The 20244-nt window shown below is 48.3% G+C and overlaps 1 protein-coding gene, 2 long non-coding RNA genes and 1 other non-coding gene across 4 annotated transcripts in view; 2 read left to right on the top strand and 2 right to left on the bottom strand.

Moving 5' to 3' along the window:
- The window catches only part of LOC112271746, a 24905-nt gene extending 22846 nt beyond the window's left edge, over positions 1 to 2059 (bottom strand). The window contains exon 1 of the long non-coding RNA XR_002965070.1: positions 1885 to 2059. This is a non-coding gene — a long non-coding RNA (uncharacterized LOC112271746). The remainder of the gene's footprint in view (positions 1 to 1884) is intronic.
- Positions 1 to 2377, top strand: part of LOC112271747 — a 25414-nt gene extending 23037 nt beyond the window's left edge. The window contains exon 2 of the long non-coding RNA XR_002965071.1: positions 2058 to 2377. This is a non-coding gene — a long non-coding RNA (uncharacterized LOC112271747). The remainder of the gene's footprint in view (positions 1 to 2057) is intronic.
- Positions 2378 to 3604: 1227 nt separating this feature from the next.
- LOC112271745 (ribulose bisphosphate carboxylase large chain-like) lies at positions 3605 to 5110 on the top strand. The gene has a single exon (XM_024461699.1). It carries the CDS (start codon positions 3788 to 3790, stop codon positions 5003 to 5005), a length of 1218 nt encoding a protein of 405 aa, XP_024317467.1. The 5' UTR covers positions 3605 to 3787; the 3' UTR covers positions 5006 to 5110.
- Positions 5111 to 5340: 230 nt separating this feature from the next.
- TRNAN-GUU lies at positions 5341 to 5412 on the bottom strand. Its single transcript has one exon. It is a non-coding gene; the product is annotated as a tRNA-Asn (tRNA).
- Between the last annotated feature and the right edge of the window lie 14832 nt (positions 5413 to 20244).

Raw genomic sequence — 20244 nt, 5'->3', positions numbered from 1 at the left:
TGTGAAAATAAAAGCTATACTAAGGAAAACATAGGATATCTATACTAAAATCCAAAAATAGGACATATTAGGGCTATACGGATTCGAACCGTAGACCTTCTCGGTAAAACAGATCAAACAGATTATTATCGAAATGATTCGAACTGTTTCAAAGACCCAACATGCATTTTTTTGCATTGGGCTCTTTCATCAACTGATTTAAAGATCAGTTAGTCCACCATAGTTTTTCTTTACGGAAAGATAATGAGATGGCTCCCTGTGCTCTGATTGATTATTTGTATTATGGTCTATCTAGGAGCAATACCAAAGTGTTTCAAAGGAGGATTACCTTGACTTAGGTCTGCCTCCGGCCTAAATTAAATCAACCTAAGTGAAATGGAGTCTCTATCGTTCCACTGCAAGAGTTAACTATGAGACTTCATACACCTTAAAGTTCATAGAACGAAAAGAAGTTTTTTGGAGGCCCTTATCCTCATTACGCCTAGCATTTAGTGGGCTGGATATTTACCTTATCAACTAGCAAATCCATAAGGGTTCGATTTGATTAGGCACCAGAATGGGGACCTGAATCGGACTGAACTGACTCTTTGTCAGGCTACTGTTCTCCTATTCTGTCGAATCTATGAAGTAAGACATTGATTTTGCAATAAGATCCATTATATTCATTGCATAATAAGCTCCTTTGAAAAGCATTGGCGCACGTGTAAACGAGTTGCTCTACCGAACTGAGCTATAGCCCTTATCAGAGATATCTTAACATATAGATAATTTATTGTCAAGATGAATATTCTCTAATGCCAGAGGGTATCTCTTTAAATATGTATCTGTTTAGTATATAACATACCAATAAGGAAGCGTTATTGCTTAGAAAAGGGATTCGATATATAATCGATCGAAGTAATGGGTCTTCCTTTGTGATCATAAATTGCCTACTTAACTCAGTGGTTAGAGTATTGCTTTCATACGGCGGGAGTCATTGGTTCAAATCCAATAGTAGGTAGGTAGGTAGAAAAATTACTAGATAGCATTGGGCTTATTTCGCTTCGCTATCTAATAACTTTTTCTACCCCTCTTCCCTTTATCTTTGTATCAACTATAAACCATTGGATTGTCTTCAATTGGATGGGGGAATCCAATTGACAGCCTCAATTCGTATCCTAGCTCGTCTGAGAGCTAGTTTCGCTTCAACCAATTCTTTCGTACCCTCAGCTTTACTCAAGTTATCTTCGGCTATTTTAAGTGCCTGTTGAGCTTCTTCCGGATCAATATCACTACCCAGTTCCGCATCATTTCCTAAAATAATGATCTCATTATTAACTATTCTCGCAAAACCGCTCCACAGAACCGCCGTTAACCATAGGTCGTTGAGGAGGCGTATTCTCAAAGGACCCATATCTACTGCTGTGTTAATGGGGGCATGGTTTGGTAATACCCCAATTTGACCACTATTAGTGGATAAAATGATTTCTTTCACTTCACAATCCCAAATAATTCGCTTAGGAGTCAGTACATAAAGATTTAATTTCATTTCTTCGATTTGTTCTCCTCTTCTAAGGTTATAGCTTTCGTGCTAGCTTCATCGATGTTACCCACCAAATAAAAAGCCTGCTCGGGTAGGCCATCTAATTCTCCAGTAAGGATTAGTTGAAATCCCCTAATTGTTTCTGCAAGACCAACATATTTTCCTGCAGAACCAGTAAAAACTTCTGCTACAAAGAACGGTTGTGATAAGAAACGCTCAATTTTTCGCGCTCTTGCTACAGTTAAACGATCCTCCTCCGATAATTCATCCAATCCAAGAATTGCGATAATGTCCTGAAGTTCCTTGTAACGTTGTAAAGTTTCCTTAACTCTTTGCGCAGTTTCATAATGTTCGTTGCCAACGATCCGAGGCTATAACATAGTTGAGGTTGAATCTAAAGGATCTACTGCTGGATAAATACCCTTGGAAGCTAATCCTCTGGAAAGTACGGTAGTAGCATCCAAATGGGCAAATGTTGTGGCAGGAGCAGGGTCAGTCAAATCGTCCGCAGGTACATAAACCGCTTGGATCGAAGTTATAGATCCCTTTTTAGTAGAAGCAATTCTTTCTTGCAAAGAACCCATTTCTGTACTAAGAGTAGGTTGATAACCCACCGCGGAGGGCATTCTCCCTAATAAAGCGGATACCTCCGATCCTGCTTGAACAAAACGAAAGATATTATCGATGAATAAAAGCACGTCTTGCTTATTAACATCTCGGAAATATTCCGCCATAGTTAGGGAAGTTAAACCAACTCTCATACGAGCTCCCGGTGGTTCATTCATTTGGCCATAGACTAGAGCTACCTTTGATTCCTCAATATTTTTTTCATTAATTACTCCGGATTCCCTCATTTCCATATAAAGATCATTTCCTTCACGAGTCCATTCCCCTACTCCACCAAATACGGATACACCCTCATGAGCTTTAGCAATGTTGTTGATCAATTCCATGATGAGTACTGTTTTACCTACTCCACCCCCCCCAAATAGTCCTATTTTTCCTCCACGTCGATAAGGAGCTAAAAGATCGACGACCTTAATACCTGTTTCAAAGATGGATAATTTCGTATCTAACTCGATAAAGGCAGGCGCAGATCTATGAATAGGGAACGTTGCACTACTATCTACAGGACCCAAATTGTCAACAGGCTCCCCAAGAACGTTGAAAATTCGCCCGAGAGTAGCTCCGCCGACCGGAACACTGAGAGGAGCTCCTGGGTCAATCACTTCCATTCCTCTCATCAACCCATCTGTAGCACTCATAGCTACAGCTCTAACTCGATTATTTCCTAATAATTGTTGTACCTCACAAGTCACATTAATTTGCTTATCGGCAGTGTCTCTACTCTGGACTACCAAAGCGTTATAAATATAAGGTAACTTACCGGGGGGAAAAGTGACGTCCAGCACGGGTCCAATAATTTGATCGATACGGCCTGTACTTTTTTCTTCAATTGGGGAAACCCCGGGACGAGAAGTAGTAGGATTGGTTCTCATAATTATCACATAATAAAAAAAAAGGAATTTGTCGAATTTTTTTTTTCTTGTTGAATAATACCAAATCCAAAAAAATATCCAAAAATCCAAAAGTAAAAAGGAAATCAATTAGTTAATTCAATAAGAGAAAAAAGGGGAACAAGACTTGATTTCGTTGCCCAAGCGAATCCCTTTCAACCCTTTACTCGTGGAATGAGGCCGTTGGAAAGTTCAATCAATCTTTTTTTCATAAGATAGATTTTTCCTTTTGTGGAGGATCTGTGCCTACTCTACTTTCCTATCTAGGACTTCGCTATACAAAATATATACTACTGTGAAGCATAGATTGCTGTCAACAGAAAATTTTCTTAGTATTTAGTTAGGTATTTCTTTTCAAAATAAGAAAGGGGCCCTTTAATAATTTGTAAAAAAAAAGGTTAAGGATTGATTTGGGTTGCGCTATATCTATCAAAGAGTATACAATAATGATGGATTTGTTAAATCAAATCCTTGGTTTAATAACGAACGGTGTTAACTTACCATAACAACAACTCAATTCCTATCGAATTCCTATAGGATAGAACATACACAGGGTGTACGCATTATATATGAATGAAAAATATTAATTAACTTAAGCATGCCCTCAATTTTCTGTAATGAGTTGCTATTAATTGAATATCTCTTTTTTTTATGAGATTTTTGCTAAAGTTTCATTTACGCCTAATTCACATCGAGTAGACCTTGTTATTGTGAGAATTCTTAATTCAAGAGTTGTAAGGAGGGACTTATGTCACCACAAACAGAAACTAAAGCAAGTGTTGGATTTAAAGCTGGTGTTAAAGATTATAGATTGACTTACTACACCCCGGAGTATGAAACCAAGGATACTGATATCTTGGCAGCATTCCGAGTATCTCCTCAACCTGGGGTTCCGCCCGAAGAAGCAGGGGCTGCAGTAGCTGCCGAATCTTCTACCGGTACATGGACAACTGTTTGGACTGATGGACTTACTAGTCTTGATCGTTACAAAGGACGATGCTATCACATCGAGCCTGTTCCTGGGGAAGACAGTCAATGGATCTGTTATGTAGCTTATCCATTAGATCTATTTGAAGAGGGTTCCGTTACTAACATGTTTACTTCCATTGTAGGTAACGTATTTGGTTTCAAAGCCCTACGTGCTCTACGTCTGGAGGATCTACGAATTCCCCCTACTTATTCAAAAACTTTCCAAGGCCCGCCTCACGGTATCCAAGTGGAAAGAGATAAGTTGAACAAGTATGGTCGTCCTTTATTGGGATGTACTATTAAGCCAAAATTGGGATTATCTGCAAAAAATTACGGTAGAGCGTGTTATGAGTGTCTACGTGGTGGACTTGATTTTACCAAAGATGATGAAAACGTAAACTCACAACCATTTATGCGCTGGAGAGATCGTTTTGTCTTTTGTGCCGAAGCTATTTATAAATCACAGGCGGAAACCGGTGAAATCAAGGGGCATTACTTGAATGCAACTGCGGGTACATGTGAAGAAATGATGAAGAGAGCTGTTTTTGCGAGAGAATTAGGTGTTCCTATTGTAATGCATGACTACTTAACTGGGGGATTCACCGCAAATACTACTTTGGCTCATTATTGCCGCGACAATGGCTTACTTCTTCACATTCACCGTGCAATGCATGCAGTTATTGATAGACAGAAAAATCATGGTATGCATCCGGGCTGTTTCCCTCTCGACGATGAAGCTTATCCCCCATCGTCTCACTGGCCGACCTTGACCCCTGTTATTTTGGGGTCATATCTAGTTTTCAGAGTTTGCCTCGATTTGGTACCGCTCGCGCAGCCCGCACTGAAACAGTGCTTTACCCCTAGATGTCCAGTCAACTGCTGCGCCTCAACGCATTTCGGGGAGAACCAGCTAGCTCTGGGTTCGAGTGGCATTTCACCCCTAACCACAACTCATCCGCTGATTCTTCAACATCAGTCGGTTCGGACCTCTGCTTAGTTTCATCCAAGCTTCATCCTGGTCATGGATAGATCACCCAGGTTCGGGTCCATAAGCAATGACAATCGCCCTATGAAGACTCGCTTTCGCTACGGCTCCGGTGGGTTACGTTCCCTTAACCAAGCCACTGCCTATGAGTCGCCGGCTCATTCTTCAACAAGCACGCGGTCAGAGATCACATTTGTCGAAGTGGAATCGTAGAACAGAATGTGATACAATGAGATAGAATGCAATAGAAATAGAAACAAGGATAGCGAACGGGTTACCTACTCCTAAGGGTCAAAGCAAGCCCTTTAATTCAATTCTTTATTCTTACATTAAAGAATGAATCAAATCTCCCCAAGTAGGATTCGAACCTACGACCAGTCAGTTAACAGCCGACCGCTCTACCACTGAGCTACTGAGGAACAAGGGGGGATTCCCCCTCCTAGGGTTCAACTCCCGCTCTCAACCCATGAACAATATGGGTCCGAAGCTTCTTTCGTAACTCCCAGAATTTCTTCATAGTGGCTCCGTTCCATGCCTCATTTCATAGGGAAGCCCAAAGTGGCTCTATTTCATTCTATTTCACTTCCTAGCACTTCCTATCATTTAATATCCATCCCTTTGGTCTTATTGACATATGAGATGTCATTTATAGTCTATCTCTTTCTATATATGGAAAGTCAAGAAATTCTCATGAAAACATCGAGAAATTCTGCATATAGAAAACTCTAAAGAAAGAAAAAAAGGAGACCCATGCCATGATTTTCAAATCTTTTCCATTTAGTAGTCTAAGTTTCTCGATGAGGATAATTAATTCGGTCGTTGTGGTCGGACTCTATTAAGGATTTCTGACCACATTCCCCATAGGGCCCTCTTAGATCTTCTTTCTCCAATCTTGGATTAGGGAAGAAGGGGATATTCGCGACTACTGGCGGTTTCATTATGGGGCAGCTCATGATCTTCATATCGATGTATTATCCACCTCTGTATCTATTCTTTCTTAGCTAAACGGGTGGAAGATCCATCCAATTTGGTTATATCATGGACTGAAAAAACAAACGGATCTGAATTTGACTGAAATGCACGATCTTCACAGGTATCACTTTTCACGATACCTAAAAGGTGGAATAGCGATTTGCGAGCCATTTCCTATAAGAGAATGGTTTCCATTACTTTGAGAAATAGATTCTTATATCAAACTATAGCTATTGCATTAAAGAAGAAAAGAAACTAATAGAAGTCGAAGACGCGGAATGGTAGTGAATAGAGAGAAGGATTCTTCCGATTTTCTTGTTCCTGAAAATATTCTATCTATCTCCTAGACGCCGTAGATAATTGAGAATTTTCATCTCTTTCAATTCTCGTACTCGTAATTGGAAAGTTATGGAAGGAGACCCGTCATTTTCCAATGAAAACAACATATAAAACTCTGGACAATTTTGAAATCAGGCCAAGCGTCTTAATACATATGCAAAAAAATTCATTAGTGGCCCACCATTGATTAGAAGATTTAGCTTGTATGAATCGCTATTGGTTTGATACAAATAATGGCAATCGTTTCAGTATGTTAAGGATACAGATGTATCCACAATTCATTTCGAGTTACCATATCTCTATCCCGTGAAATTCTCGAGCCCAAAGATGGATGCATATGCTATGTTTCATTTTGCTAAATGATATCAATTAAATGGTGTATCAATTCCATAAATTGGATATAGCAATAAAAAAATCAGCAAAATTCTTTTATTTTAGATAGAAGAAATGTTTCTTCTATCTAAAATAAGAGAATGTACCCTTCTATCCAAATCCAATTTGCATCGATAAAATAAATCCAAATTCCAGTAGTAGATGAATAATTGCAAATTTTTGTGTGTACAAGATTAGAATAACTTCAAAATAACTGACATAATGTTTTATTTTTCCTGATTAGAAAAATACATGAAAAAGGAAGGAGGTAGAAAAATCTTTGGATTTATGGTTAAAGAAGAAAAAGAAGAAAAAAAAGGTTCTGTTGAATTTCAAGTATTCAATTTCACCAATAAGATACGGAGACTTGCTTCACATTTGGAATTACACAAAAAAGATTTTTCATCTGAAAGAGGTCTACGAAGACTTTTGGGAAAACGTCGACGTTTGCTGGCTTATTTGGCAAAGAAAAATAGAGTACGTTATAAGAAATTAATCAGTCAATTGAATATTCGGGAGCAGTAATTTAATCGTTCGAATTTTTTTACTTATTTTATTTAGTAGCCTTATAGTAGTCTTAGATTTTGCATTTTGATGAGCCTCGTTTTGAGGAATTCATGGAATAACGAATTAAGGAAGAAAGGATATGAGTCTACCGCTTACAAGAAAAGATCTCATGATAGTCAATATGGGCCCTCAACACCCATCAATGCATGGTGTTCTTCGACTGATCGTTACTCTCGATGGTGAAGATGTTATTGATTGTGAACCCATATTAGGGTATTTACACAGAGGAATGGAAAAAATCGCGGAAAACCGAACTATTATACAATACTTACCTTATGTAACACGGTGGGATTATTTAGCTACTATGTTTACAGAAGCAATAACGGTAAATGCACCAGAATTTTTAGAAAATATTCAAATACCCCAAAGAGCCAGCTATATTAGGGTAATTATGTTAGAGTTGAGCCGTATAGCTTCTCACTTATTATGGCTTGGGCCTTTTATGGCGGATCTCGGCGCACAGACTCCTTTTTTCTACATTTTTAGAGAGAGAGAGTTAATATACGATCTATTTGAAGCTGCTACAGGTATGCGAATGATGCACAATTACTTTCGCATCGGAGGAGTAGCCGCCGATCTACCTTATGGATGGATCGAGAAATGCTTAGATTTCTGTGATTATTTTTTACGGGGAGTTGTTGAATATCAACAACTTATTACACAGAATCCTATTTTTTTGGAACGAGTTGAGTGAGTAGGTTTTATTAGCGGAGAAGAAGCAGTAAATTGGGGCTTATCAGGACCCATGTTACGAGCTTCTGGAATACGATGGGATCTTCGTAAAGTAGATCTTTATGAGTCTTACAACCAATTTGGTTGGAAAGTCCAATGGCAAAAAGAAGGAGATTCATTAGCTCGCTATTTAGTACGAATCGGTGAAATGAGAGAATCTATCAAAATTATTCAACAAGCTGTAGAGAAAATTCCTGGAGGACCTTATGAAAATTTAGAAGTCCGTCGCTTTAAGAAAGAAAAGAATTCCGAATGTAATGATTTTGAATATCGATTTCTTGGTAAAAAACCTTCACCCAATTTCGAATTGTCAAAGCAAGAGCTTTACGTAAGAATAGAAGCCCCCAAAGGTGAATTAGGGATTTATCTAGTAGGAGATGATGGCCTTTTTCCCTGGAGATGGAAAATTCGTCCACCCGGTTTTATTAATTTGCAAATTCTTCCTCAGTTAGTTAAAAAAATGAAATTGGCTGATATCATGACGATATTAGGTAGTATAGATATCATTATGGGGGAAGTTGATCGTTGAAATGATAATAGATAGGGTAGAGGTAGAAACTCTCAATTCTTTTTCGAAATCAGAATTATTAAAAGAAATCTATGGACTTATATGGATTCTACCCATTTTGACCCTTCTTTTGGGAATCACAATAGAAGTACTCGTAATTGTTTGGTTAGAAAGAGAAATATCCGCTTCGATCCAACAACGCATTGGTCCTGAATATGCCGGTCCCCTAGGACTACTTCAAGCTATAGCAGATGGGACTAAGCTACTTTTAAAAGAGGATATTCTACCATCTCGAGGGGATATTCCTTTATTTAGCATTGGACCCTCTATAGCAGTCATATCAATTTTATTAAGTTTTTTAGTGATCCCTTTGGGATATCGTTTTGCTTTAGCTGATCTTAGTATTGGTGTTTTTTTATGGATTGCCATTTCAAGTATTGCTCCTATTGGTCTTCTTATGGCAGGATATAGCTCAAATAATAAATATTCTTTTTCAGGCAGTCTACGAGCTGCTGCTCAATCGATTAGTTATGAAATACCATTAACTTTTTGTGTATTAGCAATATCTCTACGTGTGATTCGTTAAAATGGGATCCTTTTCCTCTAAAATCCATTAAATATTTATCTTCTTTTTCTTATTCTGTATTCGGGTTGGTAAGTTAAACTAGATAGCTATATGAGTGAAATAAAACAGCTTATTAATTTGCAGTAAAAAAAAAATCTCATTTCCTACGTACAAGAAAAAAATTGAAGTAAACATAAGTAGTGTAAACTCTTTACCCCAAGATTGCTATTTTTTAATTAGTCATCATGTCTTGAAGCGGGCAAGAATAAAGGATTTACGAAAGGATGATATAGAATTCCATTAGTAAAATATCCCTAATTATTACTATAACTTATAAACATAAAAAGAATCCATCAAAAGTTAGTGAAAGGTCAGGAACACTAAAGTACATAAAGGATTAGTAATGGGGAAATCTAAGAATTAGAGATTTTTCCCATAAAAGGAATCATAATAAGGACTTGAAATTAGTGGAAATGATCAAGTAGTACTTTCTTGGGATTCCGATCCAGAGTATGTTTCCATTCACTTGTTAAGGAAATGGCTATCAAGAACGAATTAATCCTTTATTTCTTTTTTCTTTTTAAATACCCCTCCCCGGGGAAAGAAGAATAGGACAAAAGATATAGAATGCAATACATAAAAAAAAAAATTAATTATTTCCTTCCTCTATCCATATTCATACAGAATTCTTCCTGAACTAATGCCCAATTCTTTCCATTTATTAATAGAATTCCTATAACGAGTGTTTTATTCCAAGATTAAGTTAGTACTTAACAAAGAACAATTTTCATTATATTATAAAGGATGAGATCAATTCGGAAGCGCTCTTATTCTAGCAGACAGAATTCCTTTGGTCTAATTTAGGGCTTTCCAATCGATTTTATTTTGCCTAGAAAATAATTCTATATACGCCCCAGAGGCTCATACCGAAAGGAAACAGCCCTTCCCTTTTTCTGATCATAGAGAAGCCGTATGAAGCTAAGGTTTCATGTACGGTTTTGGAATAGCGGTGGGAACTGTGATGTTATCATCGACTATGATTATCTAACAGTTCAAGTACAGTTGATATAGTTGAAGCACAGTCCAAATATGGTTTTTTTGGGTGGAATATTTGGTGCCAGCCTATAGGTTTTCTGGTTTTTCTAATTTCTTCTTTGGCAGAATGTGAAAGATTACCCTTTGATTTACCAGAAGCAGAAGAAGAATTAGTAGCAGGTTATCAAACCGAATATTCCGGTATAAAATATGGTTTATTTTATCTTGTTTCTTACCTAAATTTATTAGTTTCCTCTTTATTTGTAACAGTTCTCTACTTAGGCGGGTGGGATTTATCTATTCCCTATATATTCTTTTTTGATTTTTTCCAAATGAATAAAGCAGTTGGGATTTTAGAAATGACAATGGGTATCTTTATTACATTAACTAAAGCTTATTTATTTCTCTTCATTTCTATCACAATAAGATGGACTTTACCCAGGATGAGAATCGATCAGTTATTAAATCTTGGATGGAAATTTCTTTTACCTATTTCCCTGGGTAATCTCTTATTAACAACCTCTTCCCAACTTGTTTCACTCTAAATAAGATAATAGAATAACAGTAAGAATATTTTCAACACAAAAGCTCTCTCAAACAAGAGAAAGAAACATACCTTTTTCATAGATATTTAGAATATGTTCCCTATGGTAACTGGGTTCATGAGTTATGGCCAACAAACAATACGTGCTACAAGGTACATTGGTCAAAGTTTCATAACTACCTTATCCCACACAAATGGTTTACCTATAACGATTCACTACCCTTACGAAAAATCAATTACACCGGAGCTTTTTCGGGGACGAATCCACTTTGAATTTGATAAATGTATTGCTTGTGAAGTTTGTGTTCGCGTATGTCCGATAGATCTCCCCATTGTGGATTGGAGATTTGAAAAGGCTGTTAAAAGGAAACAATTGCTTAATTATAGTATTGATTTCGGAGTTTGTATATTTTGTGGTAATTGTGTTGAGTACTGTCCAACAAGCTGTTTATCAATGACGGAAGAATATGAACTGTATACTCTAACTCATTCCTTCCTTTGATCATGGCATGAGAGACTTGACTTGTTGACTTGTTTTCCTTTTCCACGTACTACGCCACGTGGGCATCTTGACTCACGCTTGGGAAATGTTAACTTAGTCGTCGCCACATAGGGTTTACGGTTCGGCCCATATAAGGGTTTTATTTTACTACAACAGTAGCCCCCTTGAGCTGGAAGCATTGAGAATGCCATCGGGTCAACCTTCGATGCGGGACTCTTGATTCTTTTTCCTTGTTCTTGTATTTGTCAAGGTGACTTCGATGAATTCCCTGGCAAGCTTCCTTGTGAGAAACATAGGTACTTGGCAGTTTTCCTGCAGAGAATAGGAGCCTTGGAGGTATTTCGGGGAAATTCCATGCCTATGGCAATTTTGCCTGCGAGAAACCGAATTTCGGGGGGTATTTTAGCAAAAACCGGGACCCTAGGACCTCTCTATGAGAAATCCGGTGTCCCGGAGGACTTTTTTGCAAAAATGAGGTGCCCTGCGGGCCTCCCCGAATTTTCCGAGGTTTTATTGGCAATTTTCCCAAAGTCTCGGGCTTTTTTGCAAAAATCTCGAACCCAGCCGGCCACGTGAGCTGGGCCGGAACCTGCGCCGCCTTCGGGCGCACTGTTCCCCCCTCCCTTTTTTTTATGCCGGCTTCTTGGGCCACTGTTGGGCCACGGCCCAGCTGGGCCCGATACTGGTTCGGGTTTAAGTGATGGAGATCCGACGACCGTGGGAGGCTAGGCACCCTAGATCGGACAACCACAGGTCATCTTCCTCCTTCGTACGGGAAGGGACCGTTCGGTCCAAGCTTTTGCCTTTGCAGGTGACGCTCGTCACCGGGGGTGACGCCGGCACGGCCGGGACGTGGGGCCCGGGCGAGGGGCGCCCTTCTTCGACCAGGCCGGCCTCCTTTTAGGAAAAGGGGATGCTCCCCTTGCCCATTTCTTCCTCTTCTTGTCTTGTTCCTTGGTGAAAAGGACGGCGAGGTGTCGCCGCACCATTGGTCCGGCCCAGATGCCTAGGGGCTCCGGTGGCCTATAAAATGGAGACCTTGGGCACTGTGGAGCTTCTCACCATACTCCTTTGGCTTGCCCAATGCCGAAGACGCGTTCGGCGGCGCCTGGCATTCCTTCGAGGGCTTGGTGTAGTAGGGAGCTCCGCAGGGGCATTAGCTACTTCCCTTCTTCGACGGAGATCGTGTTGGTTGCCGAGGCGCGGGCGCGGAAGCTCCTCATCACCGAGTCTTCGTGGGGACGTGGAGCACGCCCGAGGCCGCTTGGAGCGAGGGGTCGGTCGTGCCTGTAAGTTCTTCCGGGACATCCTCGCTGTCGGCCACGCCTTTCTTGCTCTTGTGAAGGTGAGGGGAGCTTTATGGCGTTCGCTTTGATGCTTTTTAGATCCGGCGAGCCTTGCGGGCATACTTTCGAATGCCTTCAGGGCGTCGCGGCTTGGCATGGGCATGGGCACGGGTTGGTGCGGACGCGAGCACGTCTCACGCGAGCGAGGCCTCTGTGCGACCCGGCGCGGTGAGACGCTGCGCGACGCGGGCGCGGCCTTGGTGTAACCTGGGCATGGCGAGGCGTGAACACGGCGCGGCATGGGCGAGGGCGCGGCGAGGCAGGAGCACGACGCAGCGTAGGCGCGTGGGCGGCCCGGCGCGGCGAGGGCGCGACTCCGGTGCGAGCATGGCACGACGTGGGCGCGCTCGCGGCATGGCGCGGACACGGGCACAGTGGGGCGCTGGCACGGCAGGTGCGCGAGCGCGTGCGCGGACGGGGGCACGGCGCGGTGCAGGAACGGCATGCGCACGAGTGCGGGCGTGGGTGTGGGCGTTTCGTCGAACACCCGGCGAGCACGGGCGGCGGTCCGCCCTGCCTTCCCCTCTTTTTTATTTGCGTGTAGATGGGCCGGAGAGGAGACGGGACGGCGACCGAGGAGCTTTGGCCCTCTCTTTTTTTGCTGCTGCTGCGTGGGCCGGAAGTTCCGGCCCGAGGGGCTTCTCTTCTGTTTTTCTTTGTGTTGTGCAGGCCTGTCGCACCAGTGGCACCCGGAGTACCACCGTTGCACGACGTGTGGGCCCCGTCTTTGAGTTCCCGGGAGGATCTCGTCCCAGGCAGCAGCCATGAGCAGCCCGGCAAGCTACCAGCCAGGAAGGGCTAGCGGGGCTTCGAGCTGGACAGCTCCCGGGAAGCCGCTTCCCGGGAGGGGGGTTCCGGGGTGTGTTTGGCCTGGGTGCTTCCCGGGGAGCGACTTGACGGGAGGAGGAGTTCCCGGGCGCAGGCTCCCGCCACAAAGGTGGGGCCCATCGGACAGAGCAACAGCGCCACGCGGGCGCGTGGCGGGCGTCGGATGCGCAGTGTCACCAAGGCAAGGAGTGAGGCACACGGCGCATTAAATGAGCCGACAGGAGAGGCCTTCCCCGTCCAAATCAGGTGACAGTGGATGTCCAATCCTACCTCTAGGGTCTTAGACCCCTAGCAGCAGGTTGGCACCCATGCACGCCACCAGCTCACCGAGGGGGAGTTGCAGGTCTCCCTGATCGACACTTGTAATGCATGCGCCGCGGCACCTGTGGTATCCTCTTCAGTATAAAAGGAGGACTCCCGCCGGCGGTCAAGGGGTTCCACGGTTCCACAATCTGACGGGTAAACGGACTCACCCTTGGCCATTAGCAGTACCCTAAAGCAGTGAAGAGCACTTAGCCAGAAAGAGAACGCCCGGGGACCCTCCCCTCGGCAACGTGTAAACACTTGATCTATAGTCAATACCAATTCAGACAGGTAGGACGTAGGGTTTTACACCTTCGGGTGGCCCGAACCTGGGTAAAAACGTGTGTGCATGTGTTCTTAGCTTGCATGCATCCGGTGTACATTACTTTGCAGGTCGCGTAGGCCCATCGGCCACGCCGGCGATCGCCGGAACGATCGGCGTGACCGCACGCCCCTGGTGTCGGAGCCCCGTGCTACGACATCTGGCGCGCCAGGTAGGGGTCGCTAGAGGAGAGCTCGCCGGTGACCACCGGCAGCGGTGTTTGCATCGACGTCGGCTTCGTCTTCTTCGCCAACGGGACCGGCCACCATGCCTCCCAAGCGGGCTGGTGACCCTCGGATAGACTCGCGTGAGGCCACAGCGGCACACACGCGGTCGCATGACGTGCGACCCACGTCGGGGGCTCAGGAGAACCCGAAGCCCTCGAGAGTGCAGCAATCACAGCTGCCTCCCCCGCCTCCTCGGCCATCTGCGGACAATCAGCTGAGGGGACAGGCGGCCCCCAGTGCCGGGGCCAGCCGCGCGAGCGGGCATGGTGCCGCCCGCACTGGCCAGCGAGTCGAGTCGCGGGCCGAGGATTAGCAGCAACAGCGGCACCATGGGCATATCGTGTTGCGGGTGACGCCTGGGGGCTCACACCCCGCGCACCCGGAGGCGTCCGGGGCCAGAGCGGACAGCAGCCGTTCGGGAAATCGGCTGCCTCCCGCACGAACCCCGGCGGAAGCCATCATCGCCGCGTGGGTCATGGTGCGGTATGAACCGCAGCAAGGCACGCCGGCGCACGAGATGTGGGACGAGGAGTTGGACGCGCTCCTCGCTCTAGCCGCTCAGCAGCCGCAAGGCGAGGGCGCCCCGGTTGGCTCCGGCCACAGGCAGAACCCGGAGCGTCTCCGCGCCCCGCGCCTCGCGGCAGGGGGAGAACCCTCCTCCGCAGGGAGGCCAGGGAAACGGGGGCCTGAAGGGGTCCTCGGACTCGTCACCCACCGTCACGCGGGGTGACTCATCACCCACCATCACGCGGGATGCCCGCCAGCAAGAGGATCTATGCCAGCGTTTAGAGCGCCGGCGCAGGCGCGAGATAGAGCGCCAACGCCCGCAGGAGCAGGAAGACGCTCCCATGGGCCTCGAGGACGGCTACACCGCGTTCACGCGCGAGCTGCGGCGGGTGACATGGCCCCATATGTTCCGAGCACCAACGCTCGGTACGTACGACAGGACCATGAATCCCAAGGATTTCTTCCTGACCTACATGTTGGGGATGCATGCCATCGGCGCCGACAACAAGGTCAGAACCAACTGGTTCCCAATGGTCCTGAAAGGATCAGCGAGAACCTGCCTGCTCAACCTGCCCGCCGGGTTCATCGTCACTTGGGCGTACCTGCACGAGCAGTTTGTGAGCGCGTTCTAGGGCGGCTACAAGCGCCCGGGAACCATGGCGGAACTGCACACCATCGTGCAGAAGCCAGGAGAGACGTTGCGGAGCGTCGTCAACCGCTTCTCTAATCTCTCCTATTCTATCCCAGAGGCGGAGGCAGCTGCCATCATCAACACCTTCGCCATCAACGTCCGCGACCCCAAGATGCGCGAGAAGCTGAGCACGCATCGGATCCGGACGACGCAGGATCTATACGCCCTGGCGCACAAGTGCGCCATGGCCGAGGAAGGGCGCCTAGCGCCCGAGCTGGCAGCCTTGGCTGCCACGAGCCCAGGCGATGGTTCGCAGAAGAAGGGTTCCCGCAAGCGCAGCGGGAAGCAGGTTCTCGCTGCGGACTCGGGGGCTCCTGCCACGAGGCCTGCGAAGAAGACCTCGCCGGGTGGTGGTTCTGGGGCAAGCAGGGTGACCCGTCCTGCTGCCCCATCCACAACTCCACCCACGACGCGCAGGACTGTTGCATCCTGCAAGGGATCAAGAAGCGGCGCGAGCACCGCCATGAGGAGCGCCGTGCTGCTGGCGCCTGCTTCAACTACGGCGACATCGGGCATCTCTCCCGAGATTGTCCGAATGACCCCAGAGCGGGGCCAAGGCCTGCCGGCGGCAGTTCCGGCAGGGACGAACCCCAAGGGGGACGCGGCCAGCCTCACGCGGGACGAGAGCTCCCTCCCCTGGGACGCGACAAGGCTCGCGCTGAGGAGCAGCGCGAGTTCGATTGTACTGGTGGCGACGAGCCGGGCTTCCAAGAGCCTCGCGGCATCGCCTGCATCCATGGGGGAGCCTATGCCCTCCCATCCCATGCCGCGGTGAAGCGCCTCACCCGCAACGTGTGCGCGCTGTTGCCGGACGCGGAGCCGCAACAGCCGCTGAGGTGGTGGCATGTGCCGATCACCTTTAGCGTTGACGATCACCCAGCGCGGCAGCTGGGTTCAGGGGTAATACCCTTCGTCGTCTCACCAATCATCAGCAATATGACGGTGACCAAGGTACTGGTGGACAACGGAGCGGGGCTTAACCTCCTGTCCGCCAGGCTGGTGGAGAAACTCCAGTTGCCAATGGAGCAGCTGAGCCCACCGACCTGTTCCGGGGGGTGAACCCTGGGATCATGCGCCCGCTGGGGCGCATCACGTTGCCGGTCACCTTCGGGTCTCGGGAAACGTTCAGGACCGAACACATAGTGTTCGACGTGGCACACACCCCGTTGCCCTACAACGGGATCCTTGGTCGGCCAGCGCTGATCAAGTTCATGGCGGCTACGCATTGTGCTTATGGCGTGATGAAGATGCCGTCCGTATATGGAGTTCTCTCAATCAGATGCGACCTCAAGGACGCGGCCTGGTGCGTTGGCGAGGTTGTCAGGGCCGCCGCCACGGCTGACGCCGGTGATGAAGACGCTGCCGGAGACGACAGCTCGCCGGGCGATGCCCTGGCAACGAAGAAGCCGATCAAGAGCTTGCCGGGGGAAGCGCAGGCTCGAGCTCGCGCCCCGGCAAGGGGCAGAAGCTCCGGGAGGAGGCCGCCAAGGTAAAGAAGCTGCCCCTCCAAGCCGGCAACAAGGAACGCACCGTCATCGTCGGTGCGAACCTCGCTGCCGAATAGGAAAGTGCCCTCATCACTTTCCTCCGGGAGAATGCCGACGTGTTCGTTTGGGAACCATCAGATCTTCCCGGAGTTCCTAGGGAGGTGATTGAGCATCGGCTCGCGGTGCGCCCGGACGCGCGCCCCGTCAAGCAGAAGATTCGGCGGCAAGCACAAGAGCGTAAAGATTTCATCAAGTAGGAGGTGGACAAGCTCAAGGCTGCTGGGGCTATCAGGGAACTTCTGTACGCCACTTGGTTGTCTAACCCTGTAGTAGTACCTAAAGCAGGGAACAAGCGTCGCATGTGTGTAGATTTTACTAATCTTAATCGTGCATACCCCAAGGATCCCTTCCGAGCCGGGGGGCTGCGGGGCAGGGGGCTGAGCGGCCCCCAGCAACCGCCTCGGGCCCAGGGACCACCCCCGAGCCGGCAGCTTCCGCACCGCGGAAGCGATTAGTGCAGCACCCGGCGTACTTCGTCAGCACGGTGCTGCGCGATGCGCGAACAAGGTACCCGCAAGTACAGAAGCTCCTCTTGGGGATTCTCCTTGCGTCCCGCAAGCCGCGCCACTACTTTCAGGCGCACCGCGTCACGGTGGTGCCTTGAGCGAGCCCTCACCAACAGTGAAGCCACCGGGAGGTTGGCCGAATGGAGGATGGAGCTGTCGGAGTTGGACCTCCACTTCACCAACTCCAAGAGCATCAAGAGTACAGCCTTGGCGGACTTCGTCGCGGAATGGACGTCGACGAGCGTGGAAGAGAATGAGCCGGAGACCAGCCTGCCCGGCAAGCTGGACGAGGACCACTGGGTCCTCTACTTCGACGGCGCGTTCAGTCTCCAAGGAGCTGGCGCCGGGGTCGTCATCGAGTCACCGACATGGGACCAGTTGAGGTTCGCTGTCCAGCTCAATTTCCCGAACTCCACCAATAATACGGCGGTACGAGGACTTGCTCACCGGGTTACGGGCGGCGATCGCCCTCGACATCAAGCGCCTAGTTATTCGCGGGGACTCCCAGCTCGTGATCAACCAGGGGAACAAGGACTACGACTGCCCGCAGATGGCACCGCACGTGGAGGAAGTCCGCAAGCTAGAACGTAAGTTTAAAGGTTTGCGATTCGAGCACGTCAAGCGGAAGGATAACTTCACTGCTGACGAGCTGGCCAAGATGGCAGCAGAGCGCCGGAAGCCTCCGGCAGGGGTGTTCTGCCAGAAGCAAGCGGCTCCTTCAGTCGCCCCCGAGCCGGCTGCCGGGGACGCCCCTCCGGCAACCGAAGGAACCCCCGCAACATCAGGGGTCCATGCCGCTGATATAGCGGCATGCGTTGGCAGGGAGATCCCTCCCTGGGCGGTGGAAATCGCCCGTTACTTGAAAGGGGAGGCTCTCCTGGAAGATGACGTTGCCGCGGAGCGAGTAGTGCGGCAAGCCAAAATGTGCACTGTGGTGGATGGGAACCTCTACCGCAGGCGAGCAAACGGGGTCAAGCTCATCTGCGTGCCGCAAGACGAAGGCCGCGCGCTGCTGGAGGAGATACACCGAGGCACATGTTCACACCATGTGGCCTCCCGGGCCTTAGCCGGCAAGGCGTTTCGGCACGGTTTCTATTGGCCCACGGCCCTGGCCGACGCAGAGCGGCTGGTGAAGACGTGCGAAGCGTGCCAGTTCCACTCGAAGAAGAGCAACCAGTCGGCGCAGGCCCTACACGTCATCCCTTCCTCGTGGCCGTTCGCGGTCTGGGGGCTCGATATCGTCGGCAAGCTACTGAGAGCGGTTGGTGGTTACGAATATTTGTTTGTGGCCATCGACAAGTTCTCCAAGTGGGTAGAAGTGGAACCAGTGCAGAAGGTGACCGCCCAGGCGGCGATCAAGTTCTTCAAAAGCATTGTGTGCCGGTTTGGTGTGCCTAACGGCATCATCATCGACAACGGCATGCAGTTCACGAGCACAATGTTTCAGGCCTATTGTGAGGGCATGGGCACCAAGTTGCACTTCGCGTCCGTTGCTCATCCGAGGAGGAACGGGCAAGCGGAGCGAGCCAACGCAGAAGTGCTGCAGGGGCTCAAGACGAGAACCTTTGACAAGCTCAAGGGCCACGGGAAAGACTGGGTTGAAGAACTCCAGCCCGTGCTATGGTCAATCAGGACCACACCTAGTCGGGCAATGGGCGAAACTCCTTTCGCCCTTGTCTACGGGGCAGAAGCGGTGTTGCCCCTTGAGCTCAAGCACGGATCTCCCCGAGTACGCGCGTACGGCAACACCAGCCAACACGAGCAAAGGGTGGACGATCTCAACTTCATCGAAGAGCTTCGATGCCGGGCTGCTGTGCGAGCCACGCGCTACCAGCAGGGATTCCGTCGTTACCACGACAAGCGAGTCCGTCCCCGGGGGCTCGAGAACGGAGACCTTGTCCTGCGCCAGATACAAGGAATGAAGGCCGGGAACAAGTTGACTCTGAAATGGGATGGCCCCTTCCGGGTAGTGCAGGTGACCAGACCGGGGGCTATCCGGCTGGAAACCGAAGATGGCTTGCCAGTGCCAAATAGTTGGAATATTGAGCACTTGCGCAAGTTCTACCCGTGAAGCGGCGGAGCCCGACCCTCAGGTGATGCCGCTGATGCATACCTCTCGAACTAGCGTAGCCGGGCAGCCCCCGTGTGTAAACCACTAGTTATTGTGAATAAAGATAAGTGTTTCGTTCCTGAACTTTAAAGTTGCCTTGCTTATTTGTGTGTTTCCCCCTTCTTCAGTCTCCTGCTTTTGGTGCACGAAAGTGTCTTTCCATACTTGGTTGTGAGCAGGGGGCTGCTGGAGCCTCGAAAGCGAAAACCCCGTTGTCGGGTCACTCCGCCACGGGGCATGCAGTCGCTGGGTTAACCACGACGTGCATCATGGGACATGCAGTTGCCGGGTTACCCGCAATGTGCATCACGGGACACGCAGTTGCTAGGCTCCGCGCAACATGCACCCCGGCTGGGAAATAGAATGCTCGCATCCAAGTTTGGCATCAACCCTTCCGTGCCCGGGGGCTGGGAGGCAGGAGATCACTCGTGTTGCTTTCTGTGTTTTCGCGTGTTTTCGTGAATTTCGAAAAAAAATTGCAGCACCTCGGGCCTGGCAAGAATCTAATCTGCAGAAAAGAGTGGAATCTTGCGCACTGTATTACTCGTGGGCTGCCCACGGGTCGCCGCATGCAGCAGCGCCTTGAGGTGCGGAACGACCGCACCATGAGGGACTCGCCGCACTCCGAGGCTCCTGACTCGGGAGGGCGCCGCCACGTGTGTCACAGCAACTTGGCATGCAGGGTGGCGAAGACTGTACCACATTTCAAAGGAAGGGATGCCACGGGT

This window comes from Brachypodium distachyon, chromosome 3 (genome assembly GCF_000005505.3).
Source record: "Brachypodium distachyon strain Bd21 chromosome 3, Brachypodium_distachyon_v3.0, whole genome shotgun sequence".
Lineage (NCBI taxonomy): Eukaryota > Viridiplantae > Streptophyta > Magnoliopsida > Poales > Poaceae > Brachypodium > Brachypodium distachyon.
Note: the sequence above shows the minus strand (reverse complement) of the source record. Positions and strands in the feature narration are given on the sequence as shown.